At 48.3% G+C, this 19,307-nt stretch overlaps 1 protein-coding gene across 3 annotated transcripts; it reads right to left on the bottom strand.

Annotated features, from left to right (window-relative positions):
* Window positions 1–7,535: 7,535 nt before the first annotated feature.
* Rgr (retinal G protein coupled receptor) lies at window positions 7,536–18,306 on the bottom strand. 3 transcript variants are annotated; one of them, XM_076835012.1, is made up of 7 exons: window positions 18,228–18,306; window positions 16,355–16,511; window positions 15,164–15,285; window positions 11,759–11,912; window positions 10,336–10,453; window positions 8,074–8,187; window positions 7,536–7,667 (listed from the first exon to the last, which is right to left on the bottom strand). In XM_076835012.1, exons 1-7 carry the CDS (start codon window positions 18,304–18,306, stop codon window positions 7,536–7,538), a joined length of 876 nt encoding a protein of 291 aa, XP_076691127.1. The 3 variants fall into 3 exon arrangements, with proteins under 3 accessions (XP_076691127.1, XP_076691126.1, XP_076691128.1); XM_076835011.1 differs by having other exon boundaries at window positions 15,164–15,298; window positions 16,356–16,511; XM_076835013.1 differs by lacking the exon at window positions 8,074–8,187.
* Window positions 18,307–19,307: the final 1,001 nt, after the last annotated feature.

Here is a 19,307-nt window from a genome sequence, read left to right as displayed (position 1 = left end):
AAATGAGGGTTATTGAAGAAGAAATTAATGTGTGTGTGTGTGTGTGGGGGGGTATATATATGTATGTATATACATACATAGCCTCAGAGATGACTCAGAGTAAATCTCAGCTAACTTACCTTAATGAAATGGAAGTGTTTGTAATACCCCTCAAATGGAATGTTTTTCAATTCTAGCTGTTCCCCAGGAGTTTAAAAAATTCCTACACCCAGTCAGTCCTCCATATCTACTATAGCAGAATCTCTGTGGGAGGGACCTGGACACTTGTCATCTGCATCTTTGTGCTGCTCAAGTTTTAAGAACCACACAAACTACCTGGGGAGGGGGAATCCTTAAAATGCAAATTCAGATTCAGGTCTAGAAGGGTCCTCTTTTTTTTTTGTGGGAGTGGAACAAACTCAGAGATAAGAAATTTGCTCAAAAACACATTTGCTAAAGAATAAGTTATTTAATGACACTTTTGAAATCAAGTAAGGAAAGTTAGGAAGATGTAACTTAGGACCATTGCTGTAAATAGAGGTAAAGGTTCTCCCACCTTCTAATAGTACCACAGCCTGGGAATCATACTTTTAACACAAGTGCCTTTGGAAGATATTCCAGATCCAAAAGATTTCACTGACCTAACAGGATTTTCACTGGAGACAGACCAGGGTGATGGGACATTGCCTGGGGGATGGTGGAGGATGAGCAATCCCATCAGATAGTGAGGGAGGGGACAGGGGTTATGCGGAACTAACTTGGTAGCATTTTGTAAAAACTGGAGTTTACAAGGAAGTACACTGAGGGGCCTAGGAAAAAGGTTCAGGAGCCCGACTACAGTTTGGCAAATCAGAAACTTGTCATATAGAGTAAGTGGCAAATCTTGGACTCATGCCCAGGTTTTTCCCCTGGCACCAGAACCTAAGTGCTTCCCAAGCTGCCTCCTGCCTCTTACCCAGAAGGGCCAGGGAGTTGCCTGTGTTCAACAGCTGCAGAGGGAAGGGCAGCTGAGCCCAGGGTGCTGCCGGGAGACACAATGGAGGCCATTGTCAGAGAGCTGGATGAACAGAGGGGAGAACAGGTGTGTGGTGTTGGAGTCAGGGAGCAGCTTCAGAGGGGAGCAGCCAAGTTCTCACAATGAAGGGGAGAGGGAAGATTTAGGAATTGTGTCTTTGGCCTTCACTCAGGGCGTTTCCAGCACTCGTTGCCTTAGAAACGTTGCTCACCATCACTAAGTGCCATTTATTGTACTTCTGCCCAAGGCACAGACTGCTTCTCCAGGCACAGTACCTGAAATGACCTGCAGCCCCACAACCCAGAGTTTAAAGTATGGTTCCCACAGGTAACCTCAGCATAGGGCATAGTCATTCCTAGTTTCCTGATAATTAATCCAAGGTCAGGGAAATCCAGGGAGTGTGCCCACGTCTCACATTTAAACAAAGAAAAAAACTGCGACACAGGTCTCCCAAACAAATCCTGGGGTGTGGGGAAGGCTTTGGAGGTTTGCACTGGCTCCACTTTCAATGGCTGTTCCATAGGCAGAGAAAAGGGCACTCCATGGGTGCCTGTCTGGGACCCTTCTGGACAGTGGGCTTGCAATGTCGTTTCTTTCAAGGAGAGATGCAGAATTCTGTCTTCGCTTGAGGTAGAAAAAGCTAGACGTGAGGCTTCCTCACTAAGAGCAGACAAGATCCCGCAGGAATCAACAGCCCCACCCGCGGCGCCAGCCAGCAGCGCTACCAGGAGGCTTTTCTGAGCGCTGGGAGTTTCTCTTGTAGGCACTTCCAGGGCTGGTGACTCAGGATGAATCTATCCTTGAGAGGGCACTGCCACCTTGTGGTAGCCGCTAAGCACTGCACTTCCTTGACCTGTCAGGGGAGTATATATAGGTCTCAGATCTTTGCTTTCCTCCTCTCCTCTTCTTCTAATTTGACAGGACAGATAGTAACAATATTTACTCTGATTGGGAACATCAGAAGCGAGGCACTTGTGGTGAGAAGGAGAGAAAGCTTGTATTTGAGCAAAATCTCATCACTTTTGTGACAACCAAAATATATAAATAAATGAGGTCAATCTTCTTGCTGTTGAATTTATTTATGGAAAATTTTCAGAATCTCTTTTACCTTTAAGAAGGAATATAGATATGGTTTAGACAATATTTGATATTTATTTATTTTTTTGCTCCCCAATTAGATGTATAGCCCCTTTCCTCCTAGGGAAAAATGTCCCAGCAAGAAGATGAGGTGTCTTGGGGGATATTAGTCTACTGTATTTATATTTCTTTGCTAAAACACTTAAATACATTCTAGAATCAACTACTTAGAACATGAGAAGGTCTTAGGAGTCTAATTTCACACCTTTTAAGTTGGAGTTTGTACAACCCTGCTGGTCTGTGACCTTTGGAATTGGGGCGAACCCCCTGGAACACTAGTGCCACTTGTGCAGAACAAGTGGCACTGGGTGCTCCAGGGGTTGAAGGGCACCCATCAGGCTCTTGCCTTCCCCCCATGGTCAACTGTTTTAAACTATGAGCTCTAACAGAACGTTGCATTAATTTCCTAGCATTGCTATAAGAAAATACAATAGATGGGGGGGGGAGGCTTAAACAACAAAAATGTACGTTCTCCACAATCTTAGAGGATGAAAGGGTGAGGTGAAGGAGCTGACAAGGTTGGTGTCAAGGAGGCTCCCTCCTGGGGTTGCATTCCGCAGCCTTTTCACTGTCTACTTATGAGGTCTTTGGGAAAGGGGGAGGAAGAGAGTGCCCTTCTGTGGTGTCTCTCCCCTTAAGGACACTCTCCTGCAAGATCAGGGCTCCGCCCTCTGACCTCCTTTAACTTTACTTGTTAGAGACCTCAAACCAGCTACAGCTACACTGGGGATCAGGGCTTCCATGGTGAATTCTGGGGGCATATAAATACTCTAGTCATAACAAACACCTTGTTCAAAAAGACAATTTTGATATTTTAGAACCTTTTGTCCTTGTCAGAGCCCACTGAGACTGGGGAGACAGGATGGGTCAAAGAGGGTCCTCAGCTCCCAAAGCCACCCAGCCAGGGGACGACAGGGCCAGAGCTTGTTCATACCAGGAGAGCGCATGCATGTGGCCTTTTTCTGGTAGGAGAAAGAATCTAGGAAAAATTGTTCTTAGAAATAATGGTGGTTATTTAAGCCAGCCTCAGCAAAAGCAAGGTGCTAAGCAACTCAGTGAGACCCTGTCTTTAAATGAAATAAAAAATAGGACTGGGGATGTGGTTCAGTGGCCAAGTGCCCCTGATTCAATCCCTGGTAAAGAAAGAAAGAAAGAGAGAGAGAGAGAGAGAGAGAGAGAGAGAGAGAGAGAGAGAAAGAGAGAGAGAGAGAGAGAAAGGGAGGGAGGGAGAGAAGGGAAGGGAAGGGAAGGGAAGGGAAAGGGAAGGGAAGGGAAGAAAAGAAAAGAAATAATGGTGGCATTTAAGTTCTCAGGTCAAATCCCATAATTATTATTATCATCGTTGTTATTTGTGGTACTGCGGATTGAATCCAGGGGTGCTCTACAACTAAACTATATTTCTAGCCCTTTAAAATTTTTTTTTTTTTATCTTGAGACAGGGTCTCACTAAGTTGTCCAAACTAACCTCAACCTCAGCTTCCTCAGCTGACTTCTCCCACTCCCCAAATAGCTGGGATTATAGGTGTGTACCACTGAGTCCTGCTCCAAACCCCAGAATTTTTTTTGTACTATGGATTGAATCCAAGTGCTTTCCCACTGAGCTGCGTCTCCAGCTCTTTTTATTTATTTTAAGACAAGTTCTCACTAAATTGCCAGGGCTGGCCTCAGACTTGGGATCCTCCTGCTTCAGCCTCCTGACTCTCCAGTATTGCAGGCGTGTGCCACCATGCCCAGTCAAACCCCAGAAAATTTTAAAAATCCAGAATGGGCCTGAAATGGGATATGCATTTAAAGTCAGGACAATTCGATTGTGAACCAAGTTCACAGTGAAGCTCAGTGTTCATGTTTCATTTATCTGGAAAGAAGGGAAAAAGTTTAGTTTTGAGGTAAGGACTTGCAGAGATTCTGAAAGAAACTTTGGATTATCTTGAAGGCCCTTATTATTATGCCTGATTTCACTTCTTTGGACACAATTGCACCATAATTCCTATTTTTGACTTCCTACCCATTTAGCACATTTTTTTTTTTTCAGATGCCATGACAAGGTAAAGAGGTGACGGACGTTTTCCTGAGGTAACTGGCAAGGATCTTCCCAGGGTCTCATCCTGTCGCCCACGGTGTCAGGCTAACAGCAGCTGTTCACTAAATAGGTATTGGGTGAATCCATGAACAAGAGCTAAGTGACAGAGACAGGGATAATGGGGTCACATGGATACTGTTTTTACAAATGAGGAAGTGATTGCTGACGGTGGCATTTGCTGGAGCCTGGCTTGCCTGGTTCGGGTAACCCACCTCTTCCTGTGGCCTTTTCCAAAAGCATTCTGGAGGTCTGTGGATAAGCACTTTCTTTCCGTAGAGCAGGATGGGCTGAGCCAATGGCCTGGAGTGTGGTGAGGCCTCAGGGGGCGAGTCTGGAAGGCTCCTCAGGACTCTGTGATGACGCCCGGAGCCCTCAGGTTCTGACGATGCGGCTCTGGCACAGCCTCTGTTGCTTTCATCCTTCCTGACTTCTCGGGGCTCAGGTCTCTCTCCTCTTCCTTGTTTTCCTTTCCATGTCGTGGCCGCAGTTCTCCTGGGGTGCAGGGACTTGGGAAAACACAGTGGTGCCAGTGGCTGATAGTGTGTGTTGGGGGGACCATGCTGGTGTGCTTCCTCCAAACCCAATGTGTCTGTGTGTGGGGACAGGGCACCCTGCTAGCAGGTGGCATTGAGGAGACGCATGAGTGAAAGCAGGAAAGAGACTTAGGGGTTCCCAAGGAAGGATCCTGAATGGCTTCACAGGAGCCTGAGGGGGAGACAAGAAAGCAAAGGAAATGGTGGTGGTGGGCTTTCTTCAAATCAGATGCCCGCAAGTGGCCAGGAAAAAAACAGAGGGAGTAATGCATTTTTTCTTTATGTTTTTCTGATTGTAGAAGTGATTTATGTTCATTAAACCAAAACAAAACAAAACCAAACCAATAACAGAGTCTGAGGGCTGTGAATCTGCCCTGGGCGTTGGTAGAATACAGTGGGCCTGAGAAGGTTCTAGGTCTTTGGAGGCTGTGGCTTAACATCTATCAGGTCGTGGCCAACTGCCAGTGATGAGCAGGAGGCTTTGATTCCTGTCCAAGCTCAGCATCTGTGCCAAGGGCCTGCAGGGAGGTGGACGTCCGGTGGGACTCAGCCACTTTCTTTGTCCCACTTGCCTCAGAGGGAGCCGAGTTCTGCATGCACAGTAGGGTGGGGTGCTAGAGGAGGCAGGAAGGAGGGCACAGGAGAGGCCCTACATGCAGTGCCCGTTCCACAGGGACCACGAGATCCCAAAAATGCTTTGGGACCTGCTCTAGAGGTATCAAGCTTCCCTAAAGCCATTTCATGCCTGAGGTTTGGAGTTGTGGGCAGACTCGGGGCTTTGAAAGTAAAATGCTTCCGTAGGGCTTTGGTCATCTCCATGGGCTGCTGCTAAGCCCTTCCCACCTCCTCCAACCAAAGCCAGGGTACAGAGAGGCCTCAGCCCACCCTCCCTCTTCCAGCAAGCCTCCAGGGGGGCATGGCTTGAGCTGAAAGTGTCCCTGGCTTCAGCCTGGCCAACCTGCCTTCCTCCCCACTTCTTCTCTGAGCACACGTGAGGATTTTGATCTGTTTGGCTCTCTTCCCTTCTCTTAGAGACCCAGGCCTGGCCTTTGAAAAACGCTGACACTGTCTACTTTTGCTGTGTCTTCAGCATCCTCTTGTCTACACCCCTTCTCTGGAAAGGGTCATCTCACCCTCTTCTCTCAGCCATGCTTGGAGGTTAGTGTCTCCAGGGGTGGAATGAATGGCAGGTCCCCAACAAAGACTGATGGGCTGTGGGAGGTGGGTCAACATCTCGGGCCCTGGACCCCATCACTTTCCTGGGAATCTGTTCAGCCAGTGTGAGTTCAACTCTGGTTTAGACACTGTGAGTTTCCTTTCTTGCCATCATTCCAGAGCCTAGGACAAAAGTGCTTTGGGGGATCCTGGAGTGTGCCAGGGGCATTTTATTTCCATAGCATCTGGCAGAGGGCATGGTAGAAGAAACGGTGCTTTGGAGAGGCTGCCGCTTCTCCCCTCCCCACCTGATTTTGCAAAATAAAAGGATGATCCCCTGTTTTGTGAAAACTTCCTTTCAGTTATGGATATGTGGTTTGATTTACTGAATGTGCAAAGCTGAGAGGCGATCTTGGTCCACAGGGACCCCGAATGCTGTTCACATGACCACTCCCACCCCCATCCCTGGACACTTATCTATTTGTCCCCTCCATTTGATGGGATGGGGCTTTCTTCTTGCTTCCAGGGACCTGGACCACCTGCTCTTCCACTGTTAGGCTTCTCATATGGCCCTTCATCACCCTGCTAATTGTTACCATCTTCCTCTAGAGCAATGGGTCCACCCAGGACTGGGCTCTTGCCACACCTTTCCCCTGAAGTTCTGGCTCTGTGGGAGATGCATCCATACATACATCCAGAGATAAATGGGGACCCCTGCATTAGTGTCACAACCCAGAGGCACCTGCGCTGTACAGACAACGCATGAGCTGCCACTAACTGGAGAGTCTATGTACTGTGCAAAGGGAAGAACCGTCCTGAGCTCTGCACCCCGTCACTATGGAGGAAGGCAAACTGGTGAGGCCTCATCTTCTGACATCTGGAGCTTTACATAAATTATTCAGATTTTAAAATATTGGCAACTAATCCCCATTTTTAAGCAGTATGCAGGCCAAGCCCCATAGATCCAGGAGCTGGCTCTGACTGATGTGTGCTGGTGGCTAACTCCCAGGGAGTACTTGACATGCAGATAATTTTCTGGCTCTATCTGTGCAGACAGGTCACCATTACTGTCATCTCATTTCATCAGCTGAGATACAGATGCAGGGACAGGGTAAGTCACTGATGTCACATCAGGATTTAAGAAGTGGTGTTGGAATGCTGGAAGCCTGAGTCCAGCTCCCATAAGCAAACCTCAGGGGTTTTCTCCTTTCCATGGAAGACTCAGAGTCCCAAAGGGCCTGGTCAAAGCTTATACCAATAGCTGTGTTTTAATGGGCATTTTCTATGAGCGTGGTGAATACGTGTTATGTTGTTCAAGCTTCATACAACCCTGCACGGCCATATTTATATCTTTATGTTAGGGGTCAGGCAACTCATGGGACAGAGAGTGACTTTCTCAAGGTCTCTTAGCCTTGGTGTGGGGGACATGATGACCATCTTTCCATGCAGCTTGGGGTCTCTCTATTCCTGTGTTCAACCTAGGGTCAGGCTCAACGGGGCCCACTGAGGTTGGTAGATGAGTGTCTGGGGCTTGGCTTCTGAGGCTGATGAACAGGATTCTAGGACAGGCTTTTGGCAGGATCTTGGTCCAGGGTGTCAGGAATGAGCCTGGGTCTCAGCAGTCCCTCAGAGAGATTCACTGGGCTCTGTCTTGCTTGCTCCTCTGTGGTGACAGGCACTGCCATATTCCCCCAGAGAACATCTCGCCACGCAGGGCATAGTTGATGGCATTGATCGTGGGCATCATTTTGGCAATGAGGGCAGGCACCTATTGTCACAGAAAAATCCAGGAAAGGTGCTTTGAAGCCTCTGCTTCTCCCCCTGGTCCAACTTAGATGCTCTAGTCTCCCCCACCCCCGCAACTGCTAATCATTTGTCCTTGGTTTGATTCTGCAGCCTTGGAGCTCCCCCTGACTAGCTGGCAGATGATGCATGATTCATAGAACCCCATAGGAATACACTTCCACTCAAAACCTGAGTGTCACCTTCTGATTATCTGTCCCTATCATCTCAGTCTCCTGTGGCCCAGGAGATGTGCATTATAAACACTCAAAGGAAGTGGCAAAGAGAGAGACTGATACAGAGGCCAGAAAGCCAATAGGAGATACGGGTGACACAAAGAAACACAAAACAATGGAGTGGATTCTAGCTTTGGGTCTTGGAAGTGGCCTTACCATTCGAAGTTTGGGGGAGAGGGAGCTCACATCCATGATGGTTGCAAATATATACAGGAGGGCATAGGGGCCCCAGCCGAGCAGCAGCAGCCTGACTGGCAGAGTGGTGTTCACCTGGGAAGAATTGTCACAGGAGGTGTCATTTCACTTAGAGTGGCCACAACTCTGGGTAGGTAGGGAGACGAGGTCTGTACTCAGGGGCTCTGAGCAGCCTGGACCAGGTTTCAGGAAGAAGCTAACCCTGAAGAGGAACTTGGGACCTGATGGGCCTCTCTGCCATTTAAGGCTGGGTGACACTAGGCCTGTTATTTAAGCTTATTTAATCTCAGTTGCCTTGTCTGTAAAATGGCCTAACAATATTTGACTTGCCTGAAGGCAGGTACTGGGGGTGAAGGAAAGATAATAACCTTCTTTCTAGGTCTCTGCTCTTTAAGAGGAATCCTGGGGCTGGGGATGTAGCTCAGTAGTACATTGCTTGCCTAGCATGCCTGAAGCCCTTGGTTCAATTCACAGCACTGGTGGTGGGAGGAATCCTGGGCTCTTAGGACTATGTGCATAAGGGTCCCAGGCTGAGCTGCCTTCAAACTTCAAGACCAGAACCAGCTTGCCATCAGCAGCTGTAGCCACCTGTCTGTATCAAAGATTTCACAGTATGAGAAATAACCAGAGAACAGGGCTGGTCTGGAAAGTGGGTGATGTTTAAGGACCACCTGGTGGCCACAAAGGGATTATAATATGATACCACACACGGCCACAAGGGGGCGCACAAATCAAGATCAAATTTCAGGATGTATTTGCCCTGTCATTGCTTTCTGGCATATATTCAGATGCTAAAAATTTGATGCAATATATCGCTGCCTATTTACTCATTGATATGTGTTTTTAACAGAGAAGGCAATTTAAATTGAAAGAGGACACATTTTCTTCAATGTTAGGTTTTGAAAATACGTTGACCAGGAGACATTTCTTTTTCTCTTGAATGGTCCCTCATTCTGCAGGGGGTGGGGAGGATGGGTGTTTAGGACTGATGGATTCTTCTGGGGAGAAGTTGAGGCTGAAGGAGAAATTGGAACCTCCATGGGAGACCATGTCATCTCCAGAAAACACTTAGCTTAGCCTGAGGTCCCTGGGCCCATGCATGGTGACTACAGCTGATGCTACCAGAGCTGGTGATTTAAAGTCAGTGGGGAAAATGGCAAAGTCACAAGGATAGTCTTATCTCTTGGCTGATCAAAACTTCAAGAAATTTGGTGACTTTGCATATTCAGACAGGTTGGGGTGAGCAGAGTGGAGTACAGCCTGGGAGGGAGAGGACACCAGTGCCAGAAGTGAGCTGTGAGCCAGGGATTTGGATTCTGGTCCCAGTGCAACCCCCACCCTCCTCCTGTGAGCTCAGAGGTATGTGAATGTCCAGCTAAAATCAATTTTTATAATCCCTTTCTAATTCACAAGAAAAATAATGAAGTAGCAGATTAAGCATCTTAATAAAATCGAGTATTTCTTTTAAGACTATAATTGAGCAATTGGGTGGCAGAGCCTAAGACCTGGGTCTGGATCTATCTCTGCTCTTTCTAGATGTGTGGCTTTGGGTGAGTTGTTTAGCTAACCTCCCTCTGCCTCTAACCTCAATCCAGTCAGTGACACAGGGAGAATAAAGCCTTCCTTTCTCAGAGAGTGGTCACAAAGATGAGCTGACAATGCATATAAAATAGTGCTAATACTTTTTTTAAAAAACCTTGGCTGCTTGTTATGACTCATTTGCTAAATTGTCCAGGTAACAAACTATAAAAAAAATGAACATTAATGCAGACATTCAGAAATGGCCAGGAGGGTTTATATTGAAGCATCATTTTTCTTGGACAAATGTGCTTGCAGGTGTGACTTTATGTTGTGGGTAACAGCCTGTGACTGTGATTAAATTAAACATCTCAAAGCAATTTAAAAGTAACATTTAAAGAGTCTGCAATTTTGTGCTAAGCCTCAAATCCTCTGGAAGAATTGAATGTAACAGCATGGATGGCATCCTGCAGGGAGACCTGGGCTTTCAGTGGAAGAGGGTCTGGGAAAATATGAGCCATTCTGGTCTCTGCTCCCCAGGCCTTGGCAATCTGAGCAAGGGGAGGGTGGTTTGGGGCCTTAACAGTTTATTGTTATACAAACTGAATTTTCTCCTGATCCTTGCAAACACAGGAAACCCTGGAAACAACCATATCCCTGAGTATCCCTGAAAAGAGCTGAGGGATCCCTGGGCTGGGTCCTTACCTGGAGATGGCCACTCCTTGCCAATTTCTGCTCCATGAGCCGGTAAGATGTGAGGGTGATGAAGAGAGGCACGAAAAAATTGAAAAAGGCCATGGTGAAGAGGAAACTGATGAAGTTTCTACAGGTGGAAGGGTGGAGGAGCGGGAGTCAGCCACCAGGAATGGTCAGCCACCTCTGTACCAGAGAGTCAGAGGTGGGGAACCGCTCCCATCAGATAAATGCTCAGAGTGCCATCACTGCTGGTCCCAGCTGAACTCTCCTTGGAAGCCAGGGAGCTGAGATGAGGAAGAAGCCTCCTTCAAGTTCAAGTGCTCAGCCCCACTCACCTGGCTGTTCCCCAAGTATGAAGAATGGGACACTTTAGCTTGGGAGATGCCAGTGGACCACAAGGAAGGAACATTCAAGGGGTGTTCTAGGTACAGGGATTTGAAAGGAGCCTGTGAATGACAAAGAGACTGGACACTGTGTCATTGAGGAGATCAGAGAAGCCTGGGGTCTCAGGTAGTGGTCAGAGGGAGGTGGAAGGGATGACCAGGAACAGGTGGGACTCACTCATTTTTCATTTCATGAAGGGAAGACCATCCAAGGAACACTCTGGAGATGGCCACTAAGGAGGGGTGGGAGGAAGGGCTGCCAGAAGCAGCTGAAGAATACCCTACAGGGATGGCGCTCAGCTCCTCAGGTAGGTTTCACCTGGGAAGCCTGGTATCAGGTGAGACGCTTCATGGGTAAAAGATCTCTTGGAAAGCAGGGAATTCAACACAGCTTTAGTGGTAACAAAAAGGGAGAGCGGAGCCATGTGACCAACTCCCCGAGGTATCCTCTAAAGGTAGCCACATGGATGGGACAGTACTAGAAAACAGCATCTGTGGCTCTGGTCCATGATAGTGGGGAGCATTCAGTTTCCCCCCCCCCCTCTCTCTCTCTCTCTCTCTCTCTCGACTGGCTCACAGAACACTCAGGGAATTCCTAGAATTGATCTCCATGCAGGGGGGGTTCCTCCCACTACAAAGACCTCCACATTCTTTGGATCTACTGAACTAAGGGCATGGATCCCTCTAGAAATCTATGAGGTCTGAGCCAGGAGAACTGACTGTGCTGAAGATGGCCAAGGGGTGGCAGGGCTCCACCACTGTTCTGATGGACAGAAGCCGACGACCCACTGTATGATGCCCCCTCTCAGGCTCCACTCTGGGCCCCAGTTTGTATAACATTCCCCTCCCCTGGTCAGTCTTCAGGATGGGCTTCCCTCAGTCCCAATGTCAGCCTGGATAAGTGGACATCATGACTACGGAGTTGAGATTTTTCTGATAAATGTTGGCATTTCCCAATTTGCATTTTTCAGCTGGGACAACCTTGTCACAGGAACTCAAAGCCAACATTCCCATGGAAGGAAGCCTGGAAGCTGCTCCTCCTGCCTCACCTGTCCCCTCTGGAGTAGTCCAGGGTGCAGCATGTTCCCAGGGGCTCATAGTCATAGTGGCCCCAGCCCAGGAGGGGGAGTGCTGCCCAGAAGGTAGAAGACAGCCACACAAAGAGCACCAGGGGAATGGCCGTGTTCCACGCCAGCTGGCTGCCTGTGTGAGACAGGAGGAAGAGGGGTCGTGAGGAGGAGATATCTTGACCAAGAGAAAAACAATGGACTTGGTGGTCACACAGAACCTTGCTAACTCTCAGTTCTGATTCTAAATAGCTTGGTGCCTCAGGCAAGATGAAGATGGGACTGGGGATATAGCTCAGTTTTGTTTTCCCCACATGCACAAGACCCAGGGTTCAATTCCCAGTAATCATAAAAAAGAAAATAAATTTTGCTGGACTCGGTGGTGCACACCTGTAATCCCAGCGGGTCGTGAGTTCAAAACCAGCCTCAGCAAAAGCGAGGTTCTAGCAACTCAGTGAGACCCTGTGTCTAAATAAAACACAAAATAGGGTTGGGGATGTGGCTCAGGGGTTGAGTGCCCCTGAGTTCAATCCCCAGTACCTCCCCCTCAAAAAAGGCTTCTCTGAACCTCAGTTTTCTTCTCCACAATGGGAATGATAATTCCTCTGAGGATCCTTTTGAAGAACAAAGGAGACACTGGATGGTGAAGTTCTCCCCATAGACAATTGGTACCATCTTCTTCAGAGAACAGAGAGAAGCAGGGAGTAGGGAAGGAACAGAGGTGTTTCTCGGAGCCAAGGTTAGGAATGAACCATGGGCAGTGGTTCAGGTGGGAGCAGTGGAGGGGAGACGTGGAAGTCTGGATTCTCCACCATCCTCTCTTGCTCAGAAGCAGCTGGTCTCTGCTTCTAGGAAACCTTCTGGGAATTTTTGACTCAGAGACTGGGGTTCCATCTCAGGGCCATTAGCAGAGGCCAGGTCCCAATAGCATCTGTGGCCCTGGTCCAGCCCCACTGACCAGACAGCCTGCTGTTCCCTCCACATAGGCTCCATTCCTTTCCCGGGACCTGGCTCAGACTGCCTTTCCTGAGCCCCGCCTCTGTTGGGGGTTTATTGGTCATGCTTCTTTGTAGACAAGAATCCAGATGGGGTTTGGTAGGGGAGAAGAGCCTATCTGCAACCTCCCACAGCCAACACGTTGTTTTTACAGATATGGCCCCAGATGGAGTTGGCTTGGATGTGCTCCCTGGCCTATGGACTGAATGTTTGTGTCCCCCACTCTCACTTCATGTGCTGAAGGCCTAGTCCCCGGTGTGACAGCACTGAAGGTAGGGGGGGCCTTTGGGAAGTAATGGAGTCATGAGGGTGGAGTCCCAATGGAAAGATTGGTGTCCTTATAGGAAGGGACACGAGAGAGATGATCTTGCTTTCCTCCCTGGGACTATGTAGCCAGAAGGCGACCCTCTATAAACCCAGAAGGGGGACCTCGCCAGAGCCTGGCCATGCTGACACCCTGACCTCCAACTTCCAGGCTCCAGCACTCTGAGAAATAAACCTCTGTTATTAGAGCCACCCATTCTGGTAAGTTTTGTTGTAGCAGCCCAGGCAGACTAAGACGCCCTCCACCCCAAGTGGGGGCACAATCGTCAATGTCCATCTTGACCCACGTGTGGCAACAAGATCTTCAGCATCAGAAACAGAGGCTCCATGACATGGTGCAGGTGAGTTTCAGACCTCCTCTCTCCTCCTCTCCCATCTTCACCCTGCTGTATCAAACCCTCCATGTCAGAAAGGGCTCTGAACTGAGGTCTGTATAGGAATGAGGCAGAGAAGCCTGTTCCAGTCTGAGAAGGAGGTGGGTATGTGTGTGCCTGAGAGAAGAGTGGGGTGAGGGTGGGGGATGGTTCAAGGGACTTTTGGGGAAAGTGCTGGGGTGCAAGGAGTGGGTAGGTACCTCATGGCCATGCAGGCAGGAGAGGTTAACGTACTTCCATGGAAAACCATAAGGACAAAGGCAGTGTTTTGATCTGGAGAGAAACATGTGATAGGGGACACCCATGAGGGTAGGTGACATTGCTGCCAGGTGTGTGCCTACCACAAGGGGAAGATCTGAAAATTCCAAAGGGGCCATGCCCAGGGACCAAGGCTGTACTGGCTGCGAACCCCACAGGGGCCTCCATGCTGGGCAGACCCATAGCTCGGGACTTGGCGCTAGGCTAACAAAGGAAGCAGGTTCCTATGGATGCATCTGGTCCACACTCAATTCTAGCTCTTGTCTACCTATTGTGTGACACTTAGCAAGCTGCTTAACTTCTCTGTGCCTCTGTTTCTTAGGCCACAAGCTGGAGGGTTAGCTGATACACAGCTTCTCAAAGCACGTTTTTATACCTCTGGCAGTGAAAGATTTTTATTCTAATATTTGTTAAAACTATAAGAACACTAAACTTGTGATTTCACAGATATTGTTTAGAATAAGACTAAGTGGGGTTTTAAAAGTTTAAGAGTAGGGTTTGTTGGTGCACATTTATAATCCCAGCTACTCAGGAAGTGGAGGAAGGAGGACTACAAGTGGGAGGACAGCTTGGGCAATTTAGTGAGACCCTGTCCATCAAAAAAAAAAAAAAAAAAAATTAAAAGAGCTGGGTGTTAAAGTGCCCCTGGGTCAATCCTTTGTGAGAAAGAAAGAAAGGGAGAAAGGGAGAAAGGACGAAAGGAAGAAAGGAAGAAAGAAAGAAAGAAAGAAAGAAAGAAAGAAAGAAAGAAGTAAATAAATTAAGAGTTAGATGAAATGTTTTGTTTGAAAAAAATCAGATAAAATCAGAACAGGTGGCACACTGCAATGGCTAATTATGATGATGGCATTTGACAATGCAACTTGGGAAATCTAGAACTGGAATTAGTCTTCATGAAACTTTGGCACGGCAAAGGTCCTGTGGAAGAGTGAGTTTCTAGGTCACATGCCTAGCTGCGCGCGCGCGCGCGCACACACACACACACACACACACACACACACATCCACACACAGGTGCACTCTCATGCACTGCTTCTCTCTCTTCACCTCCCTCTACTTCTAACACTGCCCAACTGCAAGGACATTTTGTGTATCCATGATCTCATCTGATTTTCAAAATAAAACTGTGAGATTAGTTATTAAAATTATCTTGTACAGGAGAAGACTAAGGTTCAGAGAGGATCCCAGACTTGTCTTAGGCTGCAGCAAAGGCAGAGGTAATCTTTCCAACACATGCCTCAAAACAGGTCTACTGCACACTCTCCCACCCTCCCTCCTTCGCTGAAATGCTTGTTCACATCTTATGCACGGTACACCCCCACCCACCCACACTCTCTGCGCTGGGAAACACATCACTAAGTTCCTGGGCGAATTTAGTTCTATTCACCCCTCCCTGCCTCTTCTCCTCCCGCACTACAGATAGTCCGTTGACATACGGGTGCAGTAGTGGTGGTAGCGCCCCCAGGCGATGGCTGCGCTGCCGCAGATGCTGGACAACGCTGTCACAAAGCCCTGGAAGCCGTGAGCCTGGCAGCCATCGGAGCCATAGGGCCAGCGCCTGTGGGAGACACACGACACAAGTTACTCCGCCCCTCCATCTCTCCTACCCCCATGCCTGCCCGGCTTGGAAGATTCCTGAATGTTAGTCCTACTCCTCCAAAGAGGGCCTTATTATCTTTGTTTTTCCTGGGGAGGTACTGGGGTCTTTGAGCTTAAGAATCCCGGTGGAAGAGGTGGAGCTCAATGCAAACTGCGACTTTTCCTGCACCGCGATTAGACCAAAGGATATTTCTGCGTGATCACACGCCTCCACCAGAGGAGAACTCAAGCTCTTTTTTCTATAAGCGGGGAATTGAGGCACAGGAGGAAAAGATACTGAGCCACGGTCCACAGTGAAGGCAAAGCCAGAGCTTGGATCTCGGGCCTCCCTATCCTCTGCCCCATGGATAAGCAAAGGAAGAAATATCAGTGCTTTGTGGGAGGAGAGATCATTACCAATTCAGACCCCACAGACTGGTCAGCCCTGAGTATTCATACCCAGGTGGGTTCAGCCTCCCTTCATAGTGCCCCAAACCTGACAGAATGTTCCCTTTGCTTAAGAAAACAATCTTACAAACACATCTTCTGAAATTTTGCAGGACCCAGGTTTGCACATGTGGATGTATTGGACACTAGTCAAAATCCTGTTTGCTTTCACAAACAATTATTTAGGGATTCCTAGGTGGCAAGCATTGTTTTAAGTTGTCTGAAAATAATTAAAGTCAATACTTCTAACCACCCATATGAATTAGGGAATAATATACAATTTACAGAAATAGCCCAGAAAAGGAAATGATAGAACCAGGATTCAAACCTAGGCTACCTGGTTACAGGGCTCATGCTCTTAATCCTGAGAGTCTGTTATCCCTTTGGTTGAGTTTGAATAACCCCTGTGTTCCAGAAATTAGCTGTGGCTCTGCAGGGACAATCTGGAATTTGGATTTAGCCCAGTTCACCCTGCCCACCCTCTGCCCTTGGGTTAGTTTTCTATAGGTAAGAAAAAAAGGTTCTAGTCTGGCTACCCAGTACCCCTAAGTCAGGCCCCAAGCAGGGCCCCAGAGCCAGTGGAGTGCAGAGGGGCCTGGTACCGGAGGAGGCTGGATATGGCTGCAATGAGGGCGTTCAGGCTGATTCCACTGTCCGCCACGGCCAAACTCAGCAGCAGCAGGTGGTTGGGAGTCCGCAGCTCCGGGGTCTTGCAGAAAGAGAAGATGGTCAGGCCATTGAGGCTGAGACCAGAGAGAGCTGAAAGGAAGGGCAGGGGCTGGCATCTGGGCTAGAGAGGCCCACCTTGGGTCAGAACCAGGGTCCAGAGGTGGATGGACCTTCAGCAACTTTCCCCCTTTATGCTCAGCAGTTCTCTCGGTGCAGTTCATCAAATGCTCCTGAGGCAGACTGACCCTCAAACACTGAAAGCCATAAGTCTCACGCCCTCCACTCTACCAACACAGCTCCATGGGAAGACAGACAAAGAAGATGGTCCAGTACAGCACGGTTCCTGCTAGAACATTCACAACCTCCGACAAGCACTGAGCACCTAGGAGGTGCCAGGCACCCGGATAAGCATGTCATTCAGACTTCTCTTGCGTACTCTCCTATCCATTTACAGTTAAGAAATAGCCTCAGAGATGCTAGCTATCATCCCTCAGTACGCAGTTAGCTAGGACTCCAACTTGAGTCTTTCAGATTCCAAAATGCCTCCCCCAAGGTCGGTGGAGCAACATCAGGGAGAATCTTGGAGAGGAGGAGCTGACGTTAGAGCCGGGAGCTGCACCCAGGACATCAGTCAGTGAGGTGAACTTGAGGTGTTTTCTGAGAGCAGAGAGACCTGGCCTTGAGTGACAGCTAGGTTACTTACTTGCTGTCCCTTGAAATTTCTAAACCTCACCTTCTTCCCCTGTCAACATCGAGGAACAGAGAAAGATCCTGACTTGAAAACTGTGGGAGCATTTACTCAAATGATAGTGCATGAAAGAACATTCCAGAATGAGGGAGCAGCACATGCAAAGACATAAAGGGTAAAGTTTCCCAGCATGTTTGAGGTGATAGAGGAGGGCTAGAATGTAGCATTCCTAGAAAAAAAGGGAAATGAAATGGGGCCACCAGACAATAGTGGTAAGAGCCTCTAGGACCAGTTTTATGTCACTTCCTCTCCACTGTCACTTCTCACTGGGTGAGAAAATGTGCTGCTTACCTCTCTGGATGTGCTTTGAGCATGGACTGTATACCCTGTCAGCCTAGTTCTAGGGTGAACCTAATCTCTAGCTCTGGCCCCACGAGTATTTTAAGGATTCTGAGTGAAGGTAGGCTTCTGAAGGACCCAGGTGGTCCCTATGTGGGACATACCTAGGGCTGTGGGAGGAGACATGGTAGAAGGAATGGTGGGCAGGAGGGGACAGAAGTTCATGAACTCCCCGGTGCCTTCCCTGGGTTTCTGTCTAGACAAACATTTCATACTTTGACCCCATTTAACCTTTATAACCACAATTTGGAATGTCAAGGCACTGAGAGTCAGAGAGCTGAAGTGACTTGGTACCAGTCATATAGACAGCAGGTGGCAGAGCTATCTGTCTCCAGAGTCTTCTTGGAGGCTAATCTTTCGTGGGATTCTTAGCAGGATTTCCAGGGACTGGATTAAATTTTCTCCTGCCTGGAGGGACATAAAGTCTGAAGGTTGGTTCTTGGTCATCTCTGGGTAGATATACACCCGTGACACTGCTGCAAAGTCTGTCCCTTCCTGATCCCTACCTGGCTTTTTTCTCTTGACTCCTCGCTGGCGCTCTGCATCCTACAGGGAAGCCACGAGGAGACCTTATAGGTCTCGGCACATAGGAATAGGCAATCAGGATGACATGATAACTCAGTTAGGTTTGGGGAACTCTTCTTGCCAGCACCATAGCTGTGACTGGGTTTTGAGAACCTGCTGGGCCCCTGCTCCACCCCAGGTCCTGCCTGGCTCACCTTCCACCAGCAGCACCGTCCCCACAGCCAGCACCTCCAGTTCCCCGAAGCCTGCGGGCAGGGCTGCAGTCTCTGCCATCCTTGCTCTTTTTCTGGCTCCCCAAAGCCATGCCCCTCCCTTTTAAAGGACCGTTCCCCGTGCTGGCACATGCAGGTTATTATGCTAGACCTTGAACTCCTTTCTGCCTCCCCCCTCTAATTCGTCTAATTCGTCCTCTTGGCCCAGGCAAAAGAAAACCATTCACCAGCTGGACAGTGCAGCCTTTGTGAAGCCAGAATGGGGCCCTGTCTCATTCATTTCAGCCCCGCTGGGCAGGATTAAGGTCTGGGAATCCGAATGGTGTGTGGCTGAGAGCTGAATTGGAAAGGAGTTGCATAATCAAGGGAGGGGAGTGGAAGGAGGGATTGGAGCCGCAGCTGTTCCTGAGAATCGGATAGGAGCCAGGCTTTTCTGTGTTCATCATTGCTGACAATCTGAGTGCCTGTGTGTTTGTATGTGTGCATGCATGCGTGTATGTCCACAGGATCACATGCCTGTAGAAAGGTTGAGGTTTGAAAGTCACCTGCTATCACAGAAAGAACCTCTTTTGGGACTAGAGCCTGGGTTCTGGCTCTGAATCTTCCACTAGTTGCATTCCCTGAAGTGGGACCAATAGTGTCTTCTCAGTTTCCTCCTTTGCAACGTAAGCATCTTTTGTCCATGGCCTGTCCTAATTCCTTAGTAAAAGAGCACATCATAGATGTAGATTTCAGGGTTGCATTTCTTGTCATACAGTCTTTGAGCTACAAAAGCACAAAAAAAAATCTAGCAGGTCTCTCTCTGGTTTGGAATGATGGGCTGCTGTCTTCTTGTAAGTGCCCCCATGACTCACTGAGAGATTGGGCTTCTAACAAATGAGGTTCTTAGTACAAGTTATGTAATAGCTCATGGTGACATTTACATCAGAAAATATTGATCTAGTGCAACCTAACTCATTTTCAGATAATAGTAATACAACTAATGTTTATTGAGGTCAGCCACCATAGTAAAAAATCTTGTGATGATTTCTTAAAAAAAAAAAAAAAAAAAAAAAAACTCTC

Source organism: Callospermophilus lateralis, chromosome 15 (genome assembly GCF_048772815.1).
Source record: "Callospermophilus lateralis isolate mCalLat2 chromosome 15, mCalLat2.hap1, whole genome shotgun sequence".
Taxonomy (NCBI): Eukaryota; Metazoa; Chordata; class Mammalia; order Rodentia; family Sciuridae; genus Callospermophilus; species Callospermophilus lateralis.
Note: the sequence above shows the minus strand (reverse complement) of the source record. Positions and strands in the feature narration are given on the sequence as shown.

Bases quoted from the DNA above. Each gene is read 5' to 3' on its own strand.
- Rgr (XM_076835011.1), bottom strand. From the start codon at position 18,306: ATGGCAGAGACTGCAGCCCTGCCCGCAGGCTTCGGGGAACTGGAGGTG. The intron at 16,512-18,227 runs GTGAGCCAGGCA...CCTTCCTTTCAG, and splicing joins GACGGTGCTGCTGGTGGAAG to CTCTCTCTGGTCTCAGCCTC. The intron at 7,668-8,073 runs GTAAGGCCACTT...CTGTGACAATAG, and splicing joins TCTCCCCCAAACTTCGAATG to GTGCCTGCCCTCATTGCCAA.